The sequence below is a fragment of the Lytechinus variegatus genome, chromosome 2 (assembly GCF_018143015.1).
Source record: "Lytechinus variegatus isolate NC3 chromosome 2, Lvar_3.0, whole genome shotgun sequence".
NCBI lineage: Eukaryota > Metazoa > Echinodermata > Echinoidea > Temnopleuroida > Toxopneustidae > Lytechinus > Lytechinus variegatus.
The window spans coordinates 31,054,317-31,074,876 of NC_054741.1; the positions used below are offsets into that span (position 1 = coordinate 31,054,317).

Sequence of the window (20,560 nt, forward strand, 5' to 3'; positions counted from 1 at the left end):
GCTGAAAACTTCATCAAAATTGGATGTAAAAATAAGAAAGATATGCATTTTAAAATTATTTTTCACAAAACATGCAGTCATCTGCACAACTTAGTGACATGCATGCAAATGAGAGAGTCGATGATGTCTATCACTCACTATCTCTACTGTTGTTGTTTTGATTTTTTGATTATGCAGTAGGCCTATATTTTAATTTGTGCAGATTTGAAACAACGAGGACCAACTTTAGCGAACCATAAAATGTTATAACAATAGTAATACCACAGGTTTATGGAGGAATAAAACTTTGTTTTATTATAATATTTCATGTTATAATACAATACAAAAGATATAGTGAGTGGGTGATATGTCATTAGTCCCAGAATAAAACTCTAATCAGTCCCCTCATTGATGTGTTTTGTGAATAGGCGAAACTTAAAAACGTCATAACTTTTTTATTCAACATCCAGTTTTGATGACATTTTCAGTGTTATGCTTTTTGGATTTTCTCGTTTTATTCAAATCAAGTATTGGTCGGAGAGGAGTTTTCCTTTTAAAAAACTATTCGTTATTAAGAGGGCGCTCGCGACGCAATCATGTTAATTTAGCTCTGTATATTGCGTGACTTATTGCACAAGTCAACGACTATAAAAAACTCAATACATGAATAAGTGAGCGATCATTTAGCAAATTGAAACACATCCTCTCCTATGCACTTGACGGTGGGCCAAGGTAGACAAAGACCAGTGGTCGAGCTTTACTGAGTGTCGAGAGAGAAGTCGTCACACCTGCGTATTGTATTGAACCATCTGAACTTAGATTTTCCGAGGTATTTATTTTATTTTGTGCTACGGTCATTCTGTTTGAAACTTCGATTTTTTTCAATACGTTGACATGTTTGTTTGACGTTAATAAATAATTAATACACTTTCAAAAATAATTTAAAAAGTGTTATTACTTTGTGAACTGCACAGTAGTTGATTTAACAGTTTAAACAAGTGTTTAATAACAAGTCTTTAAAAATATGCTTATATTGATAATTAAATATTTGAATTTAAACTTTGTTGTTTAAGAGTTTAAACACTTGTTTAAAATGTTTAAAAAACTACTGTGCGATTCACATAGTAAACAGCGTTACAGTGTACAGCTTGCATATTTTGATCAAAATCAATAGTCATATATTTCTTTATTCCTCCGAAAAATACAATAAACTGGCATACATTAATGAAGATAACCGATAACTGTGAAAAAAAGACCCAAATAATCCATTGAAATTCTCAAACCGTAAACCCACTCTTTCTGATAAGCCTATAAGGTTAATTCGATTTCACATAGTTTCTAATTTTCAAGTCACCGAGACAGTTCTTCTGACATTATCATACAGTAATGATTTAAGGACGTTAAAAATGACATGGAAAAAATGCAGAAGTCGGCATGTTATGATTTTTATTAGAACATGAGTTAAGCCCTTTTACATATTCTTCCCTCTTGATCATTATTACGATGCTAGAGATGATGAGCGTGCATATAAGACACTGTGGCTGATACATTTATATTTATTATGAAATTAATATTAAGTGTGCATTAGTCACAGGAGCGGCAGAACGTATTTTCGTTAAGGTGGGACAAAGCCAAAAGGGGCACTTATATCTCAAAATGGGCACTTTGGCGCAAACGGATATCTTCCCCATGAGATTATCATCTGCTTAAAGTAGTTGTGTGTTTTGTAGTTATAAGTTGAGCAAAACCATGTTGAAGTGATTTCTGAATGATATTTAGGTTTAGCGAGCGAGCGGTTTGGACAAATTTTAAATTTGTAAAACTCGATTTTTTTCTTGTCAATTATGGCGCTGATCACTGCCAAAAGGGCATCCTTGCGAGATGTTGCGAGCGCGAGTCACGAGCTCAAACCTTTGGACATTTTATGTATTAAGACATGAAAATAAAACATTCCGAGCAATTTTTGTGATCATGAAAAAGATGTGTATCTAACTATTAATTAGAACATAAAAAAATAATAACGCAAGCGTGAAGCGCGAGCTGAATTTTTTAATATTCTGACCAGAACAGAAACCTGTTAAGGACTCGACTGCATTATAGTAACTCATGAATATCATACACATTTCACCAATCGAATAATGCGAGTGCGAACCGCGAACTGAAAATGATAATCCAACCTGAGGATTGGACAATTCAAGTTTTTTTTGTCGCCAGGAACAGATTGAGTACCTAACTAAACAATAATTGATGAGAGCCCGAAAAGGTTTTTTTTGGGGGGGAGTGCCTCCTGCTCCATCCTTCTCCATTCAATCTTATCCAACCATACGGTAGAATTGTATTAAAAATAGTATACCAAAACAATAACTTACTCAATCTCTCGGACATTCACTTCCTAATTGATTATGGTGGAAATGACTGGTAGTGCGTTTTATAATATATATATATATAATTAAACGTTTTAACAGTCATTTTCCACCACAATCAATTAAGCAGTAATGGTCGAGGAGATCGAATAATTTATTGTTTTGGTATATATTTTTATACCGTATGGTATATATATATATATATATATATATATATATATATATATATATATATACCCATGAACAGATAACCAGAAGAATTTGGGCAGAGGTTGTGTATATTTGAACTCAAACGACTGCCACTTTTGAAGTGCTCTATTCTTAAATTAGTTGGTATCCATTGATTAATATCTTGTGATTCTTTTCATTTGTGGTACATGTTCATTCCAGTTTTTTACTCCGAGGCACAATCCATTTATCTTATCTGTAATCATTGATCATCTAACTTTCACTATATTATTATTTTTTTATCATTTTTTTCAGGGAGAAGATATATCTTCCTATTCATTTATCAAATGCATAAATTGACTTTGTAACAAGTATTTGACGGAATTAGAGGCAAGCGACCTTCATGCCGTACCGGAGAACATAAAGGAGGCAGATCGAACGTATCAATGAACCGGCGCATGCAAATATTAATTATATAATTGACATTTTTTTAGCCCACTCTATCATGTCCATGGTTGTGAAATGTGTATATATATTCTGGTTTAATATTTGTTAAATATCATTTTCTATATGGCTCAAGGCAAATGCTTTTGAGAAGATTTTTCAGAAATTTATAGAAATATCGTGAACAAACGTTTTTGGGCCCGGGCATTTTCCCCCCTAAAAAATATGGCAAATATAGGGAGCCCTTTAGGGAGGCATGATACCTTTTACTGACTTCCATGAGTTACACGGGTCGTGGAAATTAGTTATTTTAATAGTCGAGAGATCTAGATACAAGTCGAGGAAACGAGGTATAAGTCGAAAAAAGGAGTTATATATAATGAGAGTTAGAAGTCGAGGGAAAGAGCTATAAGTCGAAGGAACGATGTATAAGTCTAGGAAATGAGTTATAAGTGGAGGGAACGAGTTATAGAGTCGAGTGAACGAGATAAGGCGAAAGAAAGAAAGCAGTAGCGTACCTAGGATTTTCCACAGGGGGGCGAAATCGTCCGCCAAAAAATTTGACAAGCAAAAAAAAAGTCTTCAACCACAAAAAAAAGGATTTCGTCAGGGGGAGGATACGTCCCTTGCATGGGTTGTGACTCGTCAGGGGGGACAGTCTGCCCCCCATAGGTACGCTAGTGGAAAGAGGTACTTAAGAAGAAAGGGACCAACATAAGTCGAAGGGTAATAATAGCAGGGCCCGCTGGGAGAACAGTTTTCGGAACTGAAGTGGCTACCCTGGGTAAATATGCCTCTATTATTATTATTATTAAGGAACGAATTATATATCGGATACATGAGTTTAAGGTTGAGGGGACGAGTTATATAAGTCGAGGGAACGAGTTAGTAACTCATAGTAATGGGAGAAATAAAACTTCATGCACAGGGGCCGCGGAACGGATTTCAAAGTTTGGGGGGGCTAACCATGCAAAAAATCACAATCATATGGTCATTTTTACGATTTTGTACATGGTTTTGGGAAAAAGTGGGGGGAAGCCCCCCCCCCCCCCCCGCCGCTTTTGCGGCCCCTGATGCATGTCACCTAAAGGGTTCCGCATTTTCTCGAAATAAAAATATTTTGGGGGGAATAAAACATCCTCGCTTTGCATCACTTTTGTTTTTACAATTTCTGTTAAAAATATTTACTTGACCATTATGTGTTAAAGGGGTAGTTCACACTGGCAAAGACTTTGTTTTAAATATAACAAGAGAAAAAAACTATTGATGAAGGTTTGAGAAAAATCTATTTAAGATTTTAATAAGAAAGTTATTAATTTTGTTTATTTGTGATGTTATATAAATTCAGCTGCCCCAAATGTTATGTAATATAAAATGCATAAATTTCAATTTTTTAATGGTTCATGGTGACTAAAAACATCTTATTTTAAAAACATCTTCAATTTTTTTTATAAAATGGCATTTCATTGATTTTTTTTAATTTACGATACATGGAAAGCTGCTCGCATATGACGTCACAAAAATGAATTTCAAATAAATTCTAGTCTTTGATGGATTTTTCCATTATTGAATATTGAATACAAACTATTTTTATAACCAACTTTTGGTCAGGGTGAGCTTTCTCTTCAAGTGCAATTGTGTGCAAGTGATATATCTGATAATCTGGTATTCCGTTATTTTGTCTCCTTATCAGATCAGCTTGCTTCTACAAAAATGGGTCTTAAATTGTCAACCCATTCCTCCGGACATGCCGGAAAAGGATATCCAACCACAGGCCAAGAACACTTGACCATGACGACGATAACAGAAGGTACTTGCTTACAGTTCCACTGCAAACTTTTTTTTCGTTCATTGCCTGTAGCAAATGGCAAGGACGTTTTAGTAAGAAGGTATCCTTGTCACGATATATAAATGGGTTAAAAAACTTTTAAATTGATACATACGAACATCGAATATATTTAACGGGATGTGTGCATGTTCCCCATGCAACACCGCCTTATAGACCAAAATATATTAAGGATTCAGCTTTTATTAAAGCAGAAGTTCACCCCAACAAAAGTTTATTAGAATAAAATTAGAAAAAAAATCAAACAAGCATAATGTGATATTTTTCTCGCGAATCGGTTCCAGGGCTATGATCTTGATTATTATTATCATAATCACATCATCATCACTTTCATCGCCCCCCCCCCCTCCTCTTCTCCGTCGTCGTCGTCCTCCTCCCCATCATCGTCAGTGTTGTCATCGGCACACTCGTTATCATAATATTGCATATGATGACTATGTTTCTCTTTCTATAAACAGACAATGTCTCCCGACCAAAGGAACTGAAGCGCGTTTTGAATGACGTCAAGAAGAGAGGCATCAAATGGATCCGGGTGGAAATCACCGATATCAATGGTATGGCGTGTTGTAAGATGGTAGCCGTCCATTCTTTGAAGGAACTGGGGTCGAAACTAGAGAGGGGATTTTCCTTCCCTCCTGCATGCATTATACTTGGCCATTCAGGGATTTTTTATGAGTCGGCTTTCAAGGTTAAATATATGTTCTCGGATGTCTGTGCGCTTCCAGATCTTGGTTCCTTTAGGATGATTCCCTGGCTTGAGGATACAGCGACGTTCTCAACGGTACTCTATCATATAAATAGGAAAGACCTCGTGGTAGAGCATCCCAGGAATGAGGCGATCCAACAACTCCAACGATTGAAGAGTTTGGGACTCTCATTGATGAGCGCCTGCGAATTGGAGTTTCGACTCTGTGACACTCGAGGACAAGATCTGTTTGAGAAAGGTACACGAATCTACTGCAGCACAAAGATATTGATAAAGGCCAATGACTACATCAAGAAGCTGTTCGAATGTTTGAAACAGGCTGGAGTCCCTGTTGATGGAATTCACGCTGAGCACCTTCCTGGGTCTCTTGAACTAATCATGAAGCCTTCATTTGGAATAAAAACCGCTGACGACGTCATCATGTGCAAGAATGCATGTAAAGAGATCGCCCTCTGCAACGGTTATACTGCGCAATTCATACCAAACCCCAGTGGTACAGGGAATGGATGTACAATCCACTTCAACCATTCCATTTGGGACAAGTCTGGCAACGTGGTGTCCAACTTGGCAACGGGTGATCTAACTGACGTGGGTAAGCATTGGATTGCTGGTCTCCTTGCCCATTCCCGAGGGCTGACTCCGCTCCTGGCTCCAACCGTCAGCGGAATCAAGATGTTTGCTGATTATGACAACCCTGACAGGTGTGAACCGTCATACGTTAGCTGGGGCAGGCATAACCGATCGGTTACTTTCCGCGTCAAGAACGCTGATGGACCAAATGGATCCTATGTAGAGAACCGGATTGGAAGAATTGATGCGGATCCGTATATCATGCTTGCCGGTACCATAGCTGCGGGACTCGATGGCATTATGAACAAGCTACCTCTACCAGAGGAATGCAAGGGAAACGCTCATAAGGACATGCCAAACAATGCAACCAAAATTCCCTGTGATATGGAGGAAGGAATCGCTGCTTTGGTCCAAGATAAAGCCCTATGTGACGCCCTCGGGCAGGAATTCATTGATCTTATAGTTGCTGTAAGGAGGCATGAAATTGAATACTGCAACGAAAAGGAGACCTGAAACAACTCTGAATATATACCACAGTAGGCCATCATAGCCAAAATCATTTTAAGAGGGAGATCTTTCTATACATTTTATTTTCTACCACACTACAGAAATTCAGAAGTTTAATTAGCACCAGAATTAGACCATAAAATAAGTTCTTCGTATTTATTTTTTGTTTCTCTCGCTCGCGGAATATACAGCTTATTGTGTACATTTGATAATCATAAATTCCTTTCAAAATGTTTTGCTCAACTTATATTACCACATAATACACAGCTACTTCAGGCAGTTCATGTATTGTGAAAAATGGTTGTACCTTATTCTCTCTTTGACATAAAAGTACATGAAGGCCTATCCATTTGGAGGCTCAACGCCCCCACCCCCCCCCCCCCATTCTGAAAAATCTGACCCTGGTCGGAAATCAACAAGCTACAGTTCTCATTTAATTTGAACGCTTATGCGTCCTGTCATTTAGAATGGGGTAAATATTATGCTGTATTTCTTTGTTTTAAGATAGTGCGGGTTACAAAGGAGAAAGTGCCCACTCCCCACCCCCCACCCCCCCCCCCCCCTCCCCGTTCGATATCACTCCACCGCTCCTGAGGATTTGCCCTTCCCATGTAAATATTCTCGAGTACCATAATGTTTTTCCCTGTATCCATCCCCTCTATGTCTTTCTGTCTCTCTGTATCTTCATCCATATGTTTTTTCATCTCTCTGTCTCGACCTCTCAACCATTTTCGTGCGTATGCACTTCTAAACTCCTAAAAAAATATTCATTAAGGTTTTGGGTATCTTTTATTACGATATGAAGCTATCTTTCTAAATTTCGTTACATATTATTTATTATGCATTTGCGATGACATAAATATATAAAAACAGTATTTTAATCACATGTACTTGAATGATTACAATCTTTATAATCAAGTCATTTTACAAAAAATTATATTTTATCTGACACCACATAATTGCTTTATGATACAGTCACTGCAAATCGTTTATTAGTAAATTTGTATTATGCCAGTAGTTCTATTAAAAACGATTATTATCACACATATCAGATATCATGCGTGGACAATTATTGTTCGTGGTAAGAGGGAGAGTGTATTTCATAAATATAGATATTCAAGTATCAAAGTTCATGTACAAGTATTCATATCAAAACAATTTGGGAAAAGGTGTAACGAATGGCAGAACAGATACATACGTCTCTTTATATGGAAATACATAGGATGGCACGACATTTGCACCTGCGACAATTGCTCCAGTCTTGATATCTCAGGGGGCAAAGGATTAGAGGAAGGATTGTAAAAGGTTTTTTTCAGAATATTCAGAATAACGTATTAGGGTTTAATTAGTTTTGGAAGTTAGTTTTTATGTTTGGCTTAACGTGCAAATTTTCTGTCGGAGCAATTGTCGCCGGAGCAGATTAATGTCATGGAACCAAAACAGTGCACTCTATCTACAATAATTTTTCGTAACCATTCGTTAATATAACTTGGAAACTTCGAGTCGCAAAGGATCCATTGGAAATTTATAAGACGATAATTCGCATATCTAAGACAGTAAGACATCTAAAGGCTGCACAATTAATCGTCTTCGACCGTGGAGGGTAATACGCCTAGTCCTAACCATGTTAACTGTCACTGATTATGATGATTATACGCCCAAGCCAGTTTGTCCTCGCCTTCAATTTGAGAAGGAATATTCACAGACATCAATGTGATTTAAATGAGAATAGTTCACTTAAGAAAGTAACAAATGATTCAAAGAATGCAATTCAAGCGCCTTTGATAATTTCACTGACGCATTAGAAATCTCTAGATTAAAATGCCTTTGACTGCCTTCTGGAATTTTAGACACCTTTTGAATATACACGTATATACATGTAGTTCTAGATCTTTGGTAAGTTCTCGAAATCCGACCAGGAATGCGTTGGGCTTGACTGCTGCGTTCTAATTTTGAGACATCGATTGGAAGTGGACAATCCTCGGGGAATGGTTATCTAGTTAGACCATGACGAGACCTGGACCTGGAATGGTTTGGGCTTGCGTGCCAGGTCCAAGAGACCATCCATTGGAAGCGGACCATCCCCGGAAGGTATGGTGAACTTGATCTGCTGAACCATCGAAGTGAAGAAAATAAACAGTTCCATCTTGGCTAATTGGTCTCCCATACACATGCGTTTTCCTAAAAGGATTTGAAAAAAAAACAAGAACCAACATAAAGTTAAAAACAAAAATTGATGTTTGAGACCTATTTAATGAATTAAAAACTGCTCTCATGCCGGAGGTTCCACTTATAGAAACTCCTTAAACAAATGGAAGTCCTGATTCTGGCCTGATAGGCCTATCTACCTGTTCCCTCACTGTCTACAAGCTGCAGAAGACAAAATAATCTCTAACTGGAATCGGACAGCGATTCGAAGACGTCATATTTTGCTTGCAAATTAACAGGTGGAGAGTTTATTTTAAAAGAGAGGTGTGAGAGAGAGAGATAACAGGTAGTTTTCACATTTATTAAGAAAAACTCTTTATAACGCATCGATTCTTTTGAAAATGCAATTAAAATCACGGTGGAGAGCTGAGAGGCTTTCGTCGAAATTTGATGGACTGGAACAGCAGAAATCAACCGAAGATTTGCACCGGGCGAACAATTGCAAATTATGTCGTTGTCCAGAGTCAAGAGATTCCGATACTGTCCCGGTCCACCAAATTTCGACAGAAGCCTCTCATCTCTCCATTGTGATTTGACTTGCATTTTCAAAGGAATCGGTGCGTTGCAGAGAGTGTCTCCGTAGTAAATGCAAAAAGTCCGGAATAATCTAGAATCTAAACCAAATAAAACGGTGTAAATCCGACGTTCTAGACTATCCTAGGCTATCCAAAAGTTAGAAAGCTAGAATAAGGGTGTGATCCCGGCATTATCGATGAAATCACTTTCCCGCATGCGGGAGCACGTTTCAGCTAAACAGTTTTTTGTCATTGTGCCTATTCAGAACAAATAGACAATGTAGTTGTTTCTGTGAACAAGACAGCCGTTGCTCTTGTAAAAAAAAGAAGCTACAGTACTAATGTATGTCGTGTACAATTAACATTGTCTGATAAAAAGAGAAGTGCATTAAAGTGGTAATACATACCGGCTGAGAATGGCAGAAAATTGTCTGGTTGCTTGACAAGTGTACCGTCATTATTGAGGAACCTGTCGGGATTAAACTGACTGGGATCCTTCCACACGTCTGGGTCGTGATGCAGAGACCTATAGAGAATTAAAATAAGCAGGTGTATATTGCTATGGTAGTTGCAATTGATGGCAAAACCATTATCAAGTAATAATGATAGTTGTCATTGTAGACATCATGATTATGTCGAAATTCCTTGTTATAATGTGCTTTTAATCCGAAAACCAATCGGGGCTGATGCAATTCTTTCACACTTTTGCAAAAAAAAAAGTAATGAGCATTTTTGCATTATAAGCATTGTTAATCACACGATTTAAGCGTTAATCATCCGATAACGCATTCTTTTAGACCATGGCGGGCTGCATGTGGTCCAAGTTTGGTTGAATTAGGAGAGAATATGACTTCAGTAATTGTAGGCGTCAAACAGTTTAGTCTTTTTTTAGCGTTGATTTGCTCTCCAAGAACAAACCTAAACAATCGTTCCACCTAATTTAACAAAATGTAATGCCGTTATGTTGTTCATGTTAAAACCAGATCACACCCGCCCCTTAAGGAGTTTATGAGAGAGATATACATTCTGAACACCCCGAAAAAAATCTAAGATTTACGGTTGTGACCTTAGACATTCTCTTCTAGAGTAAACCCATTACTAAATACCATCTAGGGCGCCCTCCCCCTGAATCGGCGAATGCACCATTTCTCACCAGAGATTGATGAGTAGTGCGGTTCCTTTGGGAAGCCTGTGACCGCAAAGATCAGCATCCCTGGCTGCCTCGCGAGGTACCAGGGGTGCTACGGTCGCCAAACGTTGGACCTCTATCAGGGCTGCCTGGGTGTAGTTTAAACCAGATCGATGAGACAAGGACACTTCTTTGAGGCCTATTTCCTATCAGAGAGAAAGTATGATGATTGGGAGGTAAGTCTATCGAAAGGTCGAAAGAGAATTTTAGAGGACATCTAAAGAAAAATCCTCTTATTTGTTGTGTCAGTTTAAAACAGTGTCTGTGCTTAGAAACTTACTATCTCCGTAATTCCCCATAATCATAAAAACATACTAAAATGACATACATAATAAAATTGTTATTAAACACTATTTTATTTCCGTTCGAATGTAAGTCAAATAGGCCTTTATCTCTCTAGACGTTTACGACATGCATAAGGCAAACTCAAGTCCGATCAATCGTTTTATGACAATATCAGCATTGACAATGTTTCTTTCAGTGCAGTTTAATAAGTGCAGAGAACTTTGACGAACCAATGCCCAGATTAGATACTAGGGGAACTTGTGGGACGAAAGTTACCATAGTAACAGTATCAGTCAAAATCCAATAAAATTGAATGTAGAAGACCTGCGTTTACATGCAAACGCAGACCAAAAAGTCAAGAACAAGAACCGAATATGCGTTTTTGTTTGGTTGAAAATGAGTTAGGTATGACTTTATAGAGAGTTGTATTTCATTGCATTTCTTTCGACAACGGGCTCCCAGTAACTTGTTAGACAATATTGTTGACAAAAAGCTCTCAAGGAGCTAGAGCATGACATCAAAATTTTGTCATCGGACAAGTTGTCAGATCCGACAACCTTCCTTAATTTGATTAGCAGAAAAGCGCTACTTTGGTAACTATAGAATAAAACCGGGTCTATTTATCAAGCTTCCCATCAACGCATAAACGCATCTCTTGCGCTCAGTATTTCTATTTTTAAAATTTAATTTCCTATATACTCATCATGGCTCAGTGACGAAGATAGGCCCCTACTTTCTCGACGTATACATCTTACCTTTATTAATCTCCATGATCATATCCGGTATCAACATTTTGGAATGGTGTCAACGATACCAATTAGCACCAGACTCATAAATCTAAAAGACCTTCAAGGGGAAGTTCACCCTGGAGAAAACTTTGTTGGAAAAATAGCAGAAAAAATAGTAAAAAGTATTGGTGAAGGTTTGATGAAAATCCGTTAAAGAGTAAAAAACTTATTAGAGTTCAAAGTTTTGGATTTGTGACGTCAGCTGCCCCATGTGTTATGTAATATAAAATGCATGAATTTCAAATTTTGTATGGTTCCTGATGACTTAATTTTGTTTCCTATTCATAATCGGGTATGAAATGATTTGTCTATTGATATACAAAAGGTACGGTGAAAACCATTTTCAATTTTCTGAGAAAATGACATTTCATTGATTTTTTACCATTCGCTATGTAGGAATGCTGCTCGCACATGACGTCACAAATCAAATAATTAAGATTCTAATAACTTTTTAATTATTTGATGAATTTTCTCCAAACCTTCAGCAATATCTTTTTTTTTCTGCAATTTTACAATAAACTTTTTGTCAGGTGAACTTCCCCTTTCAGTATCTGGCATACTTGTGAAGTATAAATGCTACTCACATTAATAATCTCGTCGTGGATTTTCTGCTGGATCTCTGGATTATTAGCAAGGTAGATCACTGCCCATGTCATGGTGGTTGATACAGTGTCAGTTCCCGCCAAAAACAGATCAACCAGCACCAGGTCCAGTGACTCCAGTGAATAATTATTTGGCTCCGAACGACGTTGGATGAGGTAAGCGTCCAGAAAATCGCTGGCCACCAGTTCACCTAGTTGTGCATGCGATCAAGATATCCATAAATCGAAGATGGTATTGGAGTTAGTCTTAAGGGGAGGGGAGCTGAAAAATTAGGCATGTCAAATCACGATTACATATCCAGTACGGCTTGAATTGCTGCATGTATTTACTTAAGTTAATGTATTAGGGATCTCAATGAAGAAAAAAAAATCTCAATGAAACATTATTTTCTTATTGTTCCTGTAAATTAGTAGAAAAATATTTAAATCTTGGTAAGGGTATGTAAGGGGTTTGAAGCACACAAAATGAGAATATGACTAATGGGCAAAGGGTCTACGCCAGAGGGACAAATACAAAACACATTTCATATATGGAGCCGTACCGATGCAATTGTAAGGGAGTTAAGCTGAACCATCTTTGACTTCAAAATTCCTGGTCAGATCGTTTGGGTCACACTCTGATCCGGGTAAAAAAGAAGTGATCTGAAATAAGTTCTGATGTGTCCCCAACGGACTGATTTGCGAATCAATCTGACTCTGGAATTATCAAAATCGTTATAAGTGACATATAAAATCATATACATACCTTCACACGCATCCATTCGTTTCTCCCGTATGTCGATCTGCTGGTTGAAAAATACCTTGATTTTTCTCCATGCATTGTCGAGTCTCCTCCACTTCGATGCGTACCTGAGTACGGGCCAAAGGAAAGGAAAGAGAGTAAGCAAGGCACCTTCGTCAGCCACCATCAGGTCTCGTACATTCCTCATCAATTCGTCCCCGCTCTCTGATCCGTGGTCATTCCGGTGATTGAACACAAGTTTGTTGATGACGTTGGATGAGGTAACACCGAATGCGATGCTTGGGTCCAGCTTGGATCCGAATTTGGACTGTCGAGGTTAAAATGGTAAAGGATTTTTAAAATAAATGAGCAACATGACCAGTACACTGTACATGCTGAATCACGCATGGTGTACTCTGTGAAAGATTCATCTTGTTTCAGATGCTATAAAGGTAAAGATGTGAATGTGAACCTTTCCAAAGGATATCTTCCTAATAGAACGCAGTTTGATAAGGGCGTGCAACAGAACCAACTTTCAATGAGTGGCATTTCGGTCATATTTTTATCTCAATAATCTTGAATTATATGCAACAATCATATAAGAATTCATCCACGTTTAAATAATTTAATCATCAAAATTCTCATTAACAAGTTTAACGAGTGAGAAGAGATTATTATTAATGGGGTCATTATCCCGATGGACGAGATGACGTGGAAATTTTAAGAGAATGGCGAATTTTTGTCCTTTTTCCCTCTTAATATTTTGAAACAAGTTTCAAATAACTACCAGAAAATACAATTTTGTATTTCGTTTCAAGTTTTAAAGCCTTCAATGTTGTGAATAAAAAAAAAATCAGATTTATGATTGAGGTGGACCTTAAAGGTGACGCTGGGATCAGGGACGTCTCCTGGGGGACGTCTTCACTTTGCTTTACGAGTATAAACACGGTTAAGAGGTAGATGGAAGAAAAAAAATACAGGTCCACTTATTCTTCTTCTCCTTTTCCTTTTCCCTTCTCCTTCTTCTTTGGGACCCGTTATTCATAAATTGGCGGGAAGTGGGGCCTACACTCTAAAAAAAAAGATTGACCCAATATAGAGTAAAATGGGGACCTGCATGTTTGTTGGGTAAAAGGATACCCAATATTTTGTAACTTTTACACAATGTTGTGTTAAAATAGCCCAATACGGGGTTAAAAAAAATACACAGGAAGAATCGATTTGAAACAATCGTTGTAGAAACCGAACTTCTGGCCTTCATTACGATTCACCTATCTGCCTATATTAACGAGTTTTCCCAATCCCAACATGGACGGATTCTACGACATTGTAATCAATTGGGTCAGATGCATAGAAGATTCAAATGCTTTAGAAAGGCTTTTGCGTGATTGTGTATGTATAAAAATGAGCGAGCAAATGCTTTCACTAGAAAGCTCAAGCAATTGCTAACTGCCCGCTAGAATTTGCTTGAACGATTAAGCCTTTGCTATCAAGCTTATACATAAAGCGAACATGTAGCTTGATCCTTTAAACGTTTGTTTGGGTTTTTGTCAAGCTCCATCAGCGCATCTTGCGCGTTTGCTTGCAGGGTGTTTTATAATCATTATGATTATGCACCTGAGAGAGAACCCCAAGGTGTCTCTTACTAGTAAGTGCATACTGAATACCAACTGTATAAATATGATAAAAAGACAAGTTAAAGGTAGTCTGACACCACGTCCAAAGAAAATATCTTAGTACATGAGAGATGCGTTAGTTGGCACTGCCCCACTTCTGCATTCGAGCCCCGCCTTTATTTGTTCCTCGCACCAGCGTGACATGGCTATTGTTTATTGTTCAAACAGCTAGCAATTGCTCTCTGACATGTCTGAAGGGACGAAAAAAAAGTTCTTTCATATGGAATTATGCATAGGAAATAAAGCAATTGCTAAGTCATGATCTTGTACTTGGCTACCACACTGTAAAACATGAAATGCTAATTTAGCACTTACAGTGCTTGTATATTGACTGCACTACAAGTGCTGATTTTTTATCTAGAAAATAAGCACTTGTAGTGCAGTCACTACACAAGCACTGTAAGTGCTAAATTAGCACTTCATTTTTAAGTGCAATAACTGCAACTGCTTATTTTTCATGCATCTGACCCATTGAAAATACCGTCAAATAACAATGGACTTTGTCGAAAATTGGTGAACCGGGACAACAGATTATCTAAAAATTCAGAGATGACGAAAAATTGCAAATTTGTAATAGTCCATGGGGTGTTTCTCAAAGATTTAAGTATGACTTAAGTCGCACTTAAATGCCGACGCGTACACGATATGCAACGCGCAATCTTATTGATAGATACGAAGTAGTGCGCGTCCTCATGGCACGATCTGACCAATAGCGGCTGCGATCAAGCCTTTCATACCGTACGAAACTCGGCATTTAAGTACGACTCTAAGTCATACTTAAATCTTTGTGAAACACCCCCCAGGACTACACTGCTGTTTTCTGCTTTGACACGTAGGGTTTTTGACAATGGATTCTCAACGTTTCAGAAAGCATCTGAGTACTAGTTGCGAAAACTCCCTATTGACAAAATGAATACTGACCTTGAAGTAGTCCATAGCATGTCTGGCTTCAGTTTGAATGAGGGGTTCCAGGGATACTTTGCCAAAACCCATCCCTCTTAAGGTGGTATGTGCAAATTTTCTTTGGCGTTTCCATTCTTCATCAGCCCTCGTGTCGAAAAGACCTATTGTGGGGACAAACACAAGTGGACAAACAACGTCATTTCAACCACGTATAGTCATCAACTGGGCGATGCACCTGTAGCCTTATGATCCAGTTACACCATCGAAATCGATTCCAAACCGACCAATGGTATGTCATTGGAGATCGGTCATTCTTTAGTCGGTTTCATGGGGGTGGTACTGCACCATTATATATTTTCGGAGTCAGGATGTGTGCTGCGCTTACCCGATACATATAAATAACCCTATGCGCGAATATTCTTGAACTTAAATCAATTGACACAACTTTGTTTGCCTGTTTCGAAAAATCGAGCGCGAAGCGCGAGCTAAAATTGTTATTATAATCATGACCTACTGACTTGAAAAAGGACCCTGTTAAGGACTGTTTGCATACTCGTGAGTATGATATCTTACCAAATCAAGCGCAAAGCGTGCTGAAGCTGAAAAATTAATATCCTGATATGATTACCATGAACAGGAAAGGCATCTAACTAAACAATTGATACGAGCGCGTATCCCGAGCTGAAATGTTTTAATCTTTCAGCAAATTATTTGTAATTATGAACATGCAGGATGCGTATAATGAAAACTCGAATCACGAAAAGAAGAAATTGTGCATATTGACTTGAACACTGGATTGTTAAGCCCCCCCCCCCCTTGGTGCCGCCACTAACTTGAACTACAATAAGCTTAAGTACAAACAATAATAGAAATTAAAATAAAAACATTGTTATCTGCCCAGCAGCTAAAAATCGACTCTGTACGAAAGAGTAATAAGTTTTATTTATAGAAGCCTACGTGTCGATCACGGAACATTTATGGACCTTCTTTATATCAGTAAACAATTATGAGTCAGCAAAAATTGTATTATCTGACCTTAGGTAAATTTGCAATTTTCTACATGATCGCGCCTATCCCGATGTCTGAAATGTCTTGTATTTACCTCGGTTCTTTACCATGCGCTGTGTCGATATTCATCTATTGACCCAGTAATCAACATTAGAAAGCAATAAATGCACTAATTGAATTTAATACATTTGTTTTTCTTTTCGTGAATGACGGTCGTAATGTCCTCAATCATAAAAGGAACAATAAAAATATACAACTACTGGTGGTAAGTAGTACAGGGGAATGGAAGATAATATGCTAACCCGCATTATCAAGTTAACTTATAATATAAAAAAAAAATGTCTTACTTAGATGTCAGTTTGGGATTTTGAAAACCCTCTGTCAATCAGTACTGCTTGGGGACGTCACGCGTGTTAAACATGTATAGAGTAGTTCAATAAACATTTCATAAATCTATTCGGTGATTGGGAGTTTAGACTCTTCTGGGTTTAGTATTCATAACGCTTCCCGAATTACAAGACTAGTACATGCAACAAAACAAACTTTCATCCTTCTTCATGTTATGCCTCCGTCATGGCGCCATCGACGTCTTCGAATAACCGTGATCTAATCCAGCCCCATTCACCAAATCACCACAAAGACAACAATTTGTGTACGCCATTTAGGGTTGCAAAATACATAATCAATGAACATTTCTGAGGTGGTATATATCGGACACTGCATGGTCATAATGGGGTATCACTTCCTTGTGACCATCCTGATAATGGCTTTAACTTTGTATCCAAATGTCGGATTATGAAACACAATGATAAATGTAAGATTTTGAACAGGAAAAAAAAATCATGCCACAAAGAAGATGAAGGAATATACCATGCGTCTCTCCCTCTTCATCCTCTATAGCCCAAATATTCACCCATAATTTGCCAATGAGCGACACCCCAATTATTTTAAAGTCCATCCTAACAAAAAGTTGATTTGAATACAAAGAAGAAAAAAAAATCCAACAAGCAACGCTGAAAACTTCATTGAAATCGGATGTAAAATAAGAAAGTTATGACATTTTAAAGTTTAGCTTGATTAAAGTTATAATATGTACATACCGGTTGGTATGGAAATGAGGGAACTGATGACATCACTCACTATTTCTTTTGTATTTTATTATATAAAAATATTCTCATTTTCCCCCCATTGTCCTGTGAAACAAAAATTTTATTCTCCCTGAACATGTGGAATTACCATTGTTTAGCATTTTATGGTTCAGTAAGGTTGTCCTTATTGTCAAATCTGTAAAAAATGAAATATTGAAATAATTCTCACAATAAAAAAACCCTGAAGAAATAGTGAAAGAGGGACATCATCAATTCTCTCATTTGCATGTGACTAAATTGTGCATATCACTGTTTTTGTGACACTTTAAAAAAAAATCATATCTTTCTTATTTTACATCCGATTTTGATGAAATTTCAGCAATACGCTTGTCTGATTTTTCTCTATTCAAAAAAACTTTTTTCTGGAGTGGACTTGACCTTTTAAAAAGAATTAACCAACATCAATTAACCTATATCAATGTGAAGTTGCCAACTTTCTTATGCACGCTCCACCCCCCCCCCCCCCCGCTTAATCTTCTGGATGAAATACTTTCAGGACGTAACCCAGAATGATAATAAAAATGATGATGGCCGAAAAATACCTCTTCGATTTGGGTTTATGTCGCGAATGGCAACAGAATCATTTCGGTCAGCGAAGTCCAATCCTGTCTTAGTCGTTATTTCTTTAATCGCGTCCAAACCATTCACCACCACAAACAGCCTTCTACCGAAATAAAGTGAATAAATAGAACCATATTCTTTGCACCAATCCAAAATCAATTTCAAAAGTTCATCGTGCTGTTTCAGCGAAAGTATATTGCCCAAGGTGGGAAGTGCCGTTGGTCCTTTGGGAATGTTAAAGGAAAGCTTGCCCTTCAAGATAGTAAAGAGTATGATGAAGGTGATTACGAAGACAAGGAACGAGCCAACATTCTCCGTGATAAACTCAATCGTCGCCATTTTCAGTGACGAGAAACCTTTTGTTTGTCTGTTCAATAAAAGAAGCCTGACGTCGATCTGAATGACGTCATGTCAGCTGGTACGTTAATTGTTTACCTCTTATCACGTGATCAATTTTTAGAATTATTACGTAAGACTAGACATCGTGAAATGTCGCTTGGCACTCGTTAGAGGCAGAGACGGGTTAGGGGATCTGATGGGGTGTTAATGATAGGTGTCGGAGATGGATGTGGATGCGTGTAGGCCTTTTCTTCACTGACACAGGGTCCAACCCCGGTCAAGACAATTAAAGGGGAAGTTCACCCTGAAGAAAACTTTGCTGTAAAAAAAGCAGAAAAAATAGTAAAAAATATTGGTGAAGGTTTGAGGAAAATCCGTTAAAGAGTAAGAAAGTTATTATAGAGTTCAAAGTTTTGGATTTGTGACGTCATAAACGAGCAGCTGTCCCATGTGTTATGTAATATAAATTGCATGAATTCCAAATTTTGTATGGTTCCTGATGACTTGGTTTTGTTTTCTATTCATGATCGGGTGTGAAATGATTTGTCTATTGATATACATAAGGTACAGTGAAAACCATTTTCAATTTTTTGAGAAAATGACATTTCATTGATTTTTTACCATTCGCTTTGTAGGATTGCTGCTCGCATATGACGTCACAAATCAAATAATTGAAATTCTAATAACTTTTTAATTATTTGATGAATTTTTCTCAAAACTTCGGCAATATTTTTTATTATTTTTTGTGCTATTTTTACAATAAACTTTTTGTCAGGGTGAACTTCCCCTTTAAGTCCAATTGAACAATAACATTTGATCATTTGATTATGCGTGCCCCACTAGTGGAATAGCCTTCCTGAAGACATAAGAAATGCACCCCGTGTCGAGGCTTTTAAAAATCTTCAGAAACTCGTTTAACTCCTTGCTCTTCATGCGCCTTGAGCACTCTACAGAGTGGATTTGGCGCTTTACAAGTCACATTATCATTTATTATTATCATATTCAGAAAACCAAACGGACAGGGAACTTCGAAACATACCTAGTCTATTGGGGTTGTAGGATAGAAAAACGACACTCTCATTCCTATCGCCGAAGTCGTATCCCGTTCTGGTGGTGAGCTCTTTCACAGCGTCCAACCCGTTGACGACCACCATCAATTTCCCACCGACATACAGAGAGTAGATGCATCCATGCTCCTTTCCCAGCTGGAGCAACTGACGAAGGAGTCCATCGTGTTCTTTCAGAGACAGTGTGTTTCCGAAAAAGGGTATCGCCGCTGGTCCCTTTGGGATATTGAAGCCTGCAAGAGATCTTTTCTTGAGGAAAGTCACGACGAGGACGAAGGTGGTTACGAAGACGAGCAGAGTTCCAAGATTTTGCGTTATGAAGTCGGCAGTCGCCATATTTGCTGGAATCGTTCGGTCCGTCTTTTAAACCTTGTGATTATTGAAGATTCAAAGGTCAAGTCTACGTTGTTGATACCACGCTTAAAATGCCTATATGGTATAATGTCTGTGATAAACCTACTCCGAGCCTACTACATGACGCATCGCACTCACCATGCTCAATGTGTGTGTCTACTGGTCTTGAACGAAACGTTTGAAAGAGAATGTAATCTGTTCACGATGAAATCATAATCATATCGACTTTCTGTCCGGAGAATTTCTAAAGCTGAGCGTGTACGACACAGACGGGTCACCGTCGAAACCGACTCGAGAGGGAGTTAACGTTGTTTATCGTATGAATTCATTCAGTTCATTATACAAAGTCCTACAAAATGTATTACAAAAATGAACAGTTTTGCATAAATCTTTTTTTTAAATACATAATGAGCAAATTTTGTATAGAGAAAACTATACAGTCTATTAAGACATTGTTTCTTACACGAATGAAATATTCTTGTTCATAACTCTATTATCTTGATCATTATAATCATGCTGTACTGGAACATTCCGTTTTCAAGTCAATATACACCAAATATATTTCCTCGCACTTCGAGTTATTGTTTTATGTAGTGACATAATCATGCTCCTT

The 20,560-nt window shown here is 37.7% G+C and overlaps 2 protein-coding genes across 2 annotated transcripts; one reads left to right on the plus strand and one right to left on the minus strand.

The window, feature by feature from the left end:
* The first annotated feature begins 594 nt into the window (after positions 1 to 594).
* LOC121407836 (lengsin-like) lies at positions 595 to 6,938 on the plus strand. The gene is made up of 3 exons (XM_041599067.1): positions 595 to 808; positions 4,648 to 4,764; positions 5,259 to 6,938. The coding sequence occupies exons 2-3, from the start codon at positions 4,668 to 4,670 to the stop codon at positions 6,587 to 6,589; spliced, it is 1,428 nt and encodes a 475-aa protein (XP_041455001.1). The 5' UTR covers positions 595 to 808; positions 4,648 to 4,667; the 3' UTR covers positions 6,590 to 6,938.
* A 433-nt stretch (positions 6,939 to 7,371) lies between these two features.
* On the minus strand, positions 7,372 to 20,149 carry LOC121407837 (cytochrome P450 2J6-like). The gene is made up of 7 exons (XM_041599068.1): positions 19,566 to 20,149; positions 15,489 to 15,631; positions 12,916 to 13,219; positions 12,153 to 12,361; positions 10,460 to 10,641; positions 9,714 to 9,832; positions 7,372 to 8,764 (listed from the first exon to the last, which is right to left on the minus strand). The coding sequence occupies exons 1-7, from the start codon at positions 19,927 to 19,929 to the stop codon at positions 8,580 to 8,582; spliced, it is 1,506 nt and encodes a 501-aa protein (XP_041455002.1). The 5' UTR covers positions 19,930 to 20,149; the 3' UTR covers positions 7,372 to 8,579.
* Between the last annotated feature and the right edge of the window lie 411 nt (positions 20,150 to 20,560).